The sequence below is a fragment of the Cavia porcellus genome, unplaced genomic scaffold (assembly GCF_034190915.1).
Source record: "Cavia porcellus strain 051 isolate PalLab524CR breed Dunkin Hartley unplaced genomic scaffold, mCavPor4.1 scaffold_1, whole genome shotgun sequence".
Classification (NCBI taxonomy): Eukaryota; Metazoa; Chordata; class Mammalia; order Rodentia; family Caviidae; genus Cavia; species Cavia porcellus.
This window is the reverse complement of record NW_026947484.1, coordinates 110,745,346-110,754,962: the sequence shown is the minus strand read 5'-3', so window position 1 is coordinate 110,754,962 and position 9,617 is coordinate 110,745,346. Positions and strand designations below refer to the sequence as shown.

Here is a 9,617-nt window from a genome sequence, read left to right as displayed (position 1 = left end):
CTAAATTATCTGACACTTTTCCGAGAGGGACGGGACTAGGTTCCCTACTTCCTTCTGTCTTTGCAACTACCTATTAAGGTGCCTCACACATTTGAGAGACTCATGAATACTCAATATATTTTTTCTTTCTCTTGTAAGCTTGGGTAGCATAGGAAAGAGCATAGTTCTCAATGGATAATCACTTTGTTTTTAAACCCTACATAAGCGCTGGACTATGAGACAGACCATCTTTCCAAGACAACCTTTTAAAAGATTTGAGCTCAAAGAACAGATCCCCTCCCCATCCTCCTTGGCTACCAACTTCTTGGAGGCAGTTTAGTAAGGTACTTTAATCAGATCCTCCTTTGGGGACCATTTCATGGTTTCAAGTCTTAAAGCAGACTTTTAGTCATTGTTCACTAGCCATTTCCCATTGCCAACTTCTGTCACTTGACATTGCCTCAAGAGATTATTAACGACACAGTGGACAAATGAATGGAAAAAAAGGTTAAGACAGAATGGAACAGATTAATTTTAAGCTACAAAAACGGCTACAGATTCAGAGATTCTCATGAATTGCATAATTTATTGATTGAAAAGGCACTGGAATTGGGAGGTAGTCATACAGAAACCAAGAAGGAAAAACTGCAGAATGAGATGCAGTCTAAGAACTCCCATGGCTTCTTCTAGGTAGGTAGAGACACGAAAAATTTGGAAACCTGGAGCAGTATCATGAGAACATTAAGCCCATTGATGCCCACGGAGAACATCTCCAGCTGTTTTGCCTCCGCAGTATCCAGGGGGGCTTATTTGCATGGCCAGCTAGGTGCCTGCTTCTGCTGGGTCTGGTGACAGATCGGGACGCCCTTGCCACCGCCAGAGGAGCCGCCGCTAGAGGAGCCTCCTCCGTGGCCGGAGCCACCCCCGCCCCCGGAGGAGCCCCCGCCGCAGCCGCTGCCCCCGGAGGAGCCCCCGCCGCAGCCGCTGCCCCCGGAGGAGCCCCCGCCGCAGCCGCTGCCCCCGGAGGAGCCGCCGCCGCAACCGGAACCGCCTCCGGAAGAGCCGCCGTGGCTCTGGCATTGGTGGTAATGACCACCAGAGCTGCCGCTGCCTCCAGAGGAGCCCCCGCCACAGCTAGAGCCACCGCCCCCGGAGGAGCCGCCACAGCCAAAGCCGCCGCCTCCCGAGTAGCCGCCGCCGCAGCTGGAACCGCCCCCGGAGGAGCCGCCGTAGCTCTGGCACTGGTAACTCTGACCACCAGAGCCGCCGCCGCCCCCAGAATAGCCCCCGCCGCAGCTAGCGCCGCCGCCGCCGCCGCCTCCTCCAGAGTAGCCGCCGCCGCAGCCAGAACCGCCCCCGGAGGAGCCGCCGCCTCCAGAGTAGCCGCCGCCGCAGCCGGAACCGCCCCCGGAGGAGCTGCCGCCGTGGCTCTGGCATTGGTAATACTGGCCGGAAGACCCGCCCCCGGAGGAGCCGCCGCCGCAGTTGGAGCCACCGCCCCCGGAGTAGCCGCCGCTGCCCCCAGAAGAGCCGCCTCCACAACCTGAAGCGCCCCCGGAGGAGCCGCCGCCGGAGCTGTGGCAGTGGTAGTGCTGGCCGGAGCCGCCGCTGGAGGAGCCGCCGCCGCAGCTGGAACCGCCGCCGCTGCCTCCGGAGTATTTAATGCCTCCTCCGGAGCTACCGCCACCTCCACAGCTGGAGCCGCCTCCGGAGGAGCCGCCCCCTGAGTAGCCGCCACAGCTGGAGCCGCCGCCGGAGTAACCCCCGCCACAGCTGGAGCCGCCTCCGGAGGAGCCGCCCCCTGAGTAGCCACCACAGCTGGAACCGCCGCCGGAGTAGCCGCCACCGCAGCTGGAGCCGCCGCCGCTGCCTCCGGAATACTTGATACCTCCTCCCGAGCTACCGCCACCTCCACAGCTGGAGCCGCCTCCGGAGGAGCCGCCCCCTGAGTAGCCGCCGCAGCTCGAGCCGCCGCCGGAGTAACCCCCGCCACAGCTGGAACCGCCGCCGGAGTAGCCTCCTCCACAGCTAGAGCTGCCGCCGCCGCCGCCGCCGCCACCGCAGCTGGAACCACCTCCACCACCACCTCCACCACCAGAGGTCTTGCAAACCACTGGAGGGTAGGGGGTAGGCTGCTTTTTCTGGTGAGACATCTTGCTAAGGAGGAAGGACACCCTGAAAAGAGAGCAGAAAAGCATTACTGGGCTAGCCACACGAGGGTGCTGTGAATGGTAGGCAGTATCCATGGTAACAGCCTCTCTGCTCTGAGAGCAGCCTGCTTGGTTAGGCTCTACCTTTCAGACGCCCCAACTTTCAGATGGGTTACTACTTTTGGCAAAGAGTTAATTACTCTTTCAGAAAGCCTTGGCCACGTTGGAATAGCCAAGTTAGTAGCACCTACCCTCTCTCCAAGCTCTGCCTGACTCAAGGGTGTGTTTTTTAGAGCAGATCACAACACTCTTGCTGCTTCTCATCTTCATAAAATGGAGCAGTTTGAATATTTGTTTCTCAGGCTTGTTTCACTCCCAACACTGATTCTCTGAGTTCAAATAGAAAATTACCAAAAATCTCTACTTAGGAAGGGGAATTTTACCATTTCCAGCACAATCTAGGGAAATGTGTTGGGGTACCAGAGGATTCTTACAACCTGTTTTTTTTTTTCAACGTCTTGAATTCAAACTCTTGACCTGTTCCACTGAGTGAGGCCACAACACAATGGCTAGTTACTAATAGAGGCAGGGCCTTTCTTGGCCTTGTCTGGGCATAGGGAGGAAGATCCAGGTGGTCCTTTGGACAAGTATCTCCTACATCTCAGGCATCTCTTTTACGATATGCTGAATTTGAAACTTGGTACACCAAACTAACCAACTCCCAAAGTAGAGAGAGTCCCCAGCCACTGAAGCCTAGCTGGGAAGATGAGAGCCAATAAATCCCCACTTACCCAAATCAACAGGTAGGATGAATGAGGAGAGATGATGCTGGCGATGTGAGAAGCACTGGAACTCCTGAGGTTTTATACTCTTTGCCTGTCCTGACTCATCTATTGATCAGGCCAACCTCTCCTGTTTGACCTCACTTACGTGACCATGACCCAGAGTTGTCAGCCCCACCTCCTTGAGATTGCAGGCCCAGGGTGGCCCATTCATGAAGATTTTGGCATTCTTGAGATGAGCAGCCAAGTGTATGACTGGTCCACTTCTCTGATGCAACAATAGAGTGGGCTGGTCAGTGGGGATGTCCAACCAGAGTGGATGGCAGACGTTTCCAGAATCTCTGGAATGGGTCACATATCATAACCAGCTTGAAGCCTAGGTCCCAGATGTGTGAGGCAGCCTGTGAGAATCAAACTGGAGATCTCAATAGTAGATCCAAGGAATGGGACCTTTCAAATCCCATGGCTTCTTATCTTATTGGTTTGGAAACCTTAGAACTTTAGAATCTGTTTCTCTTTTGCCACAATTTCTTTCCTGGGTTTCATGAGAGCTTTGCTGGAATGTTTCTGCCCTACCCACTGGGTTGTAAGCGTACAGGTGCCCCAGCTCCCAGATGTGGACAGCACGTTTTAGACAGTGCTGTAGATGACACTAGGGGCTACTTTGAATTGTCTTTGTAGAAAGCAGGCATTGGAATTCAATATTGACTTTGCAGAGGTACAGACTAAAGAAATGAACTGAATAGTCTTTTCTGCCATGGCCCTTTGACTTTTGATATCTTGGGGCAACGCTGACCTCAGCCTGGGGGGTAACTATGGAATGAAATAGATCTGAGGTTACATGACTGGGTTTGGGTGCTCCCTTTGCTACTTGCCATCTATGTCACCTTGGTCTAAGTCATAGCTCTTTATGCAGTGCCTGTAGATGGAAGGCACTGGGCAAGTGTTTGTTGACTATTGAATGATTAAGCTTTCTGAGCCTTGGTTGCTTGTCTATCAGATAGGAATAGTAATATCTATTCTGTAGGCATATGGAAAGAGAATGGTTAAAGTATAAAAGGTGATGCTGGCTTTTCTGTTTTGTGACATAATTGCACATCCTTACTTCCAACCTCATTTAACCATGAATACTAAGGCCAGAAAGGAGTCTATGAATGGTTTGGAACAAGCTTAAGTTTTCTCCTAGGAGGTTAATTCAAAATTTTTCTGTTGACTGTAGCCTGGGAGCATCACTTCTGTGTTTGTAGAGCAGCAAAGCTCTCCCTTCTTTCGTCATTGGAACTCAGTTATTATTTAAGGTATCACATTCAAACTATTACACCCAGCTATGTGTTGAAACAACTGCTCCAATAAGAAATTGACTGTTAATTATAGTGGAGTTTTAATAATTCAAATGATCTTGATTAAACATGGCTTTCAGAAACTTGTAGCACTGGTTTCAGTTTGAATAGCAAGAACTCACCTGAATCCAGGTGTTTCTCTCCTTCAAGAACACTCAAGAGAAGGAAGCCAGAATCTGTTGGAGAAGGCAGTTTTCTCTGAAGCTGAAGATTTTAGAGGGAAACAATCTCATGAGTAGAAAAAGGAATCATTTATTTGTATGAGCCATATAGGAAAAGGGAACTATGACTCCCACACTAACCTGTGGTCCACATTGGCCCATTACCATGTGTTCATCAGTTCTTAGTAGACGTCTTAAGTAAAATGATGTTGGTAGAATGTTCATGGGAAGGAAAGTCTATAATTCTGAAATCATGGCTTTCCTATTTTTTTTTTTTTGTGTTAAAATACTTATAAAAGTGGAGGTGAGATGCTATAGTGGTTTTTTTCATAACTTTATATGTCAAAATAACATTGTTTGAGGATGTCGTTATTTCTCTGTGGAATTCTAAAATTTGAGACTCTCAAGTACAGATGACCCCAAACCATTAATAATCTTAAATTATCCATTTAAGCATTTTTTTATTAATTGACACATTAGCTGTGCATTTGAGAAATTGACACATTCATCCAGGGTGAAATGATCAAATCAGAGGTGGTTAGCATTTCAAGCTTCATTTTGAGCTTTTTTTTTTTGCTATTAGACATATATAATAAGTTATAACTGATAATTATGCTACTATGCTATAAAATGCTAAAATTTATTCTTCCTATGTAGCTATATTTCTATTCCTATTCCTTTTCTCTCTTTTCTCCGTTATCATTTGCCTTTTTCCCCTTATTTTTCTTAATATAGTATACTTCAGGTTTATCCATGGTCTCCAGAATGACAGGCTTTCATTCTTCCATGTTGGTTTTGGAAGCTTATGTTTTTCAAAGATTGATAAGGTATTTCCTTTCCTTTTTTCTGCCAGTTTTAAGGTCTTAGTAAAGGTCCATATTTAAGTCTTTATTCATTGGTCCAACCAACACAAACACACTATGCAAAGTGCTGAGCCTCAGAGAAGAGTCAATAGCAAATCTTGTGCGTCTCAGTCTGTACTAACCTTGCATGAGATGTGATTATACAAGCATGTTTTCTAATTTGTAATTCTAGACTAGAAGTAGTCTTAATGGGATATCTGTGTGGATAATAATTATCATCTTTTATCGTAACAGTTAGGAGATGATAGGCCATTGTAGGATTATGTGAGGTTTTGTATGACTTGGTATGGCAGATTTTTAATATCTACAGCCTTTATATACTTAACCTTGATGTATACATTTGCTAGCATATATGGCTTGTACGGCATGACAGCTTAGATCCTGTCTTATAACTGTATCTGTATGGTTCTTGACTATATCTGTAACTGTAGAAGGGAAAGATTATTAGAGAAAAGATTTTAAAGTACTAGTATGGTGGTAGGCATTAATAGGTGCTCAGTAAATACTGTTGGAATGAAAGGGAATTTTGGGGGCCTATTCACTGAAAGTGATGGGTCGATCCTTTCAGATGATTAGAAATGGAAGGTTTAGCTTGAAACTGAAGATTCAAACCAGCTATTATGTAAGTGGACAGACCCATTGCAGGGAATCTATGGATACCTATTGGAAGTGACATTGATTGGCTAATAGAATTTCATTGTGCTTTCTCTGACAATTCTTTCAATATCTGTCTGATGGGTAGACTTCATGTAGGAAGGCTATGTGTGTGTGTGTGTGTGTGTGTGTGTGTGTGTAGTCTATATTTCCCTGAAAATAAAAATTAACCTGGAAATAAGCTCTGGTCATTACCATGGTGATGGCTGGTGTCATGCAGAAGATTATGCCTCACTATTCTCTTGCTCAGTGGCTACTTTGTAATGGCAGGTAAGGCATAGTGATTGGAACTGCCATTTTTGATCTGTAGTTTACATAGCTGATTATTTTCTGCTTAGGTCTTATTTTGGGGGAAACAAGATTTCTTAGAAAGTTGTAGCAGTCCATGGTGTTAAGGACATGTTGAGGCTTATCTGGAATCGTAGATAAGTCCTTTGGAGAAACTTCAGCTTCACAAAATGTTGAGAATTTAGATTATCTTTGCAGTTTAGATTATCTTTGCAGGGAACTCAACTTCTTATTCAAGCATATTTAGGGCAGGAGAGAGGGAAAGATGATATGAAGACACCCAGCTCCGTGATGATGCACAGCCCCACCATCTTCACAAACTGTGTTGGAGGCCATGTCGGAAGGGAGGGGCAGAAGGCTGTTTCTCTGATCTGAGGTACATGAAACCTGCCCTTCTGGGCCCCAGACTGATGCTTCATCTGACACAAGTCTGTTTGTCAAAACCTTTATGTAACCAAAACCATACAATTCTTGTGTAACTGAAGTTAAAAGGGCAACAGGTGGTTTGTAAAGAATAACATACACATAGACCAGGGCCTTGGGAGGTTGGCAAGGTGAGATTAAAGCCTTTACACCTCTGTGGAATAGAAAGAATTATCTTCTATGTTCTGGCCCAAGAAATACAAGGTGGCCTCTAAGGTGGCTACTTCCCTCCTCTCCAGCCCTGCTAGCCAGCAGTTTGAAGGAGTGGTTGTACCTGGATGTTAAGTAGGGAGAACAACGGTCAAGGAGAACTGCTCTGTAACGAAATTCCGTCTCCTGGCAGCTTTCCTGTAATCATCCCCCCCACAAATTCGATGTCCCACATTACTTTCCCTTTCCCAGAATTTAAGGGATAGATGGTAATAATTATTTCTTGCTTGTGACATAACTCTTAAGTTAGAGCTGTCCTTAGGAGCAGGCTTCTCATTACTCTCTCTCTCTTTCTCTTTTTTTTTTTATTTAAGGAGAAAAAAAAAAAAACAGAAAAAGGGTACAAGTAATACAAAATTTAAAAAAATAAACAGTAAGAAATCACTAGTTAATAGATTACATATTCTCATCTTAGAAATAGTTGTTCAAGTTACAAAATTAAAGCATATAAAGTGGACTTTCAAACAGTGAGAGTGCAAACAGTTTTGTTCAATGATCCCAAAAATTCAGTAATATGGTTATCTATCCTCAGGTCCTGGAGCTTTATCAGAATGTGTGGATTTTTGGATCCTCCTGGAGCTCACTCTACCAAGGGCAAAAATTACTGTAGTGTTGTTCAGAACCTCCCAGGGAGCTTATCATTGTATGCAGGTAACTGTACCTAGCACTACAGTTGCCTGGGCCTGGACACTTCCAGTGTGGACAGGCTGTTTGGTTTATTGGCAGTGGTCACTGTGTTCTAACCTCCCAACAGTGCTGTGTGCTTGGGGGTTTTGTTACCATCGTTTCTGGATGTGGAAGTGGCTTGAAGAGGTTAAGGATTTTTTGCAAATTTTCACAACTTTTTAGGGGTAAATTCAGGACTTAGACTTAAGTCTTTTGATTCTGAATCCTGTATTCTTTCCATGCACAATCTGACTTTTCTCTTTGGACCCATAGGATGGGACAAGAGAGGCTTCCCTGTCACACTCAGGTTCATACCCTTTGGGGGGCAAGAGACAGAGGGTGACTTCATCAGTATTGCCAATTTTCCTGGAATAGTATTATGCATTACTGGGCTGCAGGTTCCAAAGAAGGCATACAGAGATTCAACTCTTTCATTTGTGGAGGCTGGCAAAGCATCCTCAGCCCACAGAGGTTAAACTATTCCCTGGAGGTACACAGCAGAACAAAAACTAAAATCTGCGACTCTAAGCATCAGTGTCATTATTCTTTCCACTGTAGACTGTGGTTATTCGGCTCTTTCCTGATAAGAGCTGGTCTTCTTAGAGCTGGCAGTGTGAGTGGAAATAAGATGACAGTAAAAGTTTGTAGCTGACCCCACTAAGGTGAAGGAAGCTGCTGACCAGCACACACTAGCCTCTGGAGCTGGAGGTAAATTGCTGATATGGCAAATTCCAGCTTTCACAGTTAAGCAAGCTGTTTTATAGCCTGATGGCTCAGGGCTCACATTTGCCTCTCATATAAGCTTTATGAGCAGGGAGGAGTAGTGAACAGTATTTGTCTTCCTCAGGCCTGTTTTAAGTTAGGGAATGTTGCCTGAGGCCTCTCAGGTGTATGATAAAACTGATCTAAAACTGTTGCTTTTCCAATCAGCCAAACCCCAGATATCCTTTGGGGAGATTATGTATGTTTAACTGAATCCTAAGGCAAACAGAATATGCAAATCAGCATGGCAAAAAGAAAAGATCATGTACAGTTTAGTCTTAGCCTATTGGCATCTTTGACCTAAAAGCTTTAATCCATGCCTTTTAATTACATGTCATGTTACGTGACCTCCACTAAGGTACTTCCCCTTTGTGATCAGATGGGGATCACTGAAAAACAAGTCAAGGTAAGAACTGTTTCCACTTTGATTTCAAATCTAGTTTTGATTCTTAAATGCTACTTTCAGGAATTCTCTGTGGCTTCAGTAGGCTTCGGGTATGACATCTGTCTTGCCCACAAGTAGAAAACAAGATATACAATTGAAGACCAAATCTGAATCTCGTTTTTGCTATGGCCAGTAAACCTTGCTCATCAGTCTTGCTGATTATCCTTAATTTTTGATCATTATTTAAAATGTGTTCTTTATTTCAGCAGCTAAGTCTGTTGAAATCAAATAAATGGCTCCAGGAGCAAGCCTTCTCATTGCTTAAAAAAGTCAAAATGGCTACAATTTGGTTAGGGGGTCTCTAGTTACTTCATTTGGTGCTTTCCCTGTATTCAAATAATTCTAAAGCAAAATAGTAGAGAACCAAGATTCATGTCTGGTTCCTAGGCACCTACCTTTCTGGGCTAGGAGCATCATCCAGGTGAGATAAAATCCTTAAGTCTCCATATCTTCATCTAACTCAGGACTGAAACTCAGAATAAATATTGATACATATTTGTTGGTCAGCCAAGGAGAGGATAAGAGTTTAGTTTAATAGCCCAGGGGAATAGAATGTGATTTAAATTCCCATAGAAACTATAGGTTAAATAAACCAGTGACAGCAAACTACTTTCCTTGCCACCCTTCCTCTACACTTCAAGGTGCCAGGTTCTCTGTCTCTTGCTTTTTAGTTTTTCAGTATCACTTTAATCATGCCTTCTCACAGGCTGCATATGGGCCATTGGATCCAGAGTTTTCTGAATAGCCCTGCAGCAGAGCTAGAAGCTGTGTGTTTTGTTAGCCTCTGTTACTATCTGAAGGGTAAAAGCAGAATCTTTCCTCTTCTGAGATCTTGGGCTATTGCAGCGCCCGCATCCAAGTCTGTACTGAACACCAATAATCTATGAGATAAGG

General features: G+C 45.0%; 1 protein-coding gene and 1 long non-coding RNA gene across 7 annotated transcripts in view; one reads left to right on the top strand and one right to left on the bottom strand.

The window, feature by feature from the left end:
- Positions 1–545: 545 nt before the first annotated feature.
- On the bottom strand, positions 546–3,114 carry Loricrin (loricrin cornified envelope precursor protein). The gene is made up of 2 exons (XM_063253749.1): positions 2,921–3,114; positions 546–2,154 (listed from the first exon to the last, which is right to left on the bottom strand). The coding sequence occupies exon 2, from the start codon at positions 2,130–2,132 to the stop codon at positions 786–788; it is 1,347 nt and encodes a 448-aa protein (XP_063109819.1). The 5' UTR covers positions 2,133–2,154; positions 2,921–3,114; the 3' UTR covers positions 546–785.
- Positions 1,964–9,617, top strand: part of LOC106025557 (uncharacterized) — a 60,592-nt gene continuing 52,938 nt past the window's right edge. For 5 of the 6 annotated variants that reach the window (XR_010048900.1, XR_010048896.1, XR_010048889.1 and 2 more), the window contains exon 1: positions 1,964–2,123. This is a non-coding gene — a long non-coding RNA (uncharacterized LOC106025557). Of the gene's footprint in view, positions 2,124–3,136; positions 4,210–9,617 lie in introns of those variants that run through there. The other variant, XR_010048901.1, reaches the window with a different exon arrangement.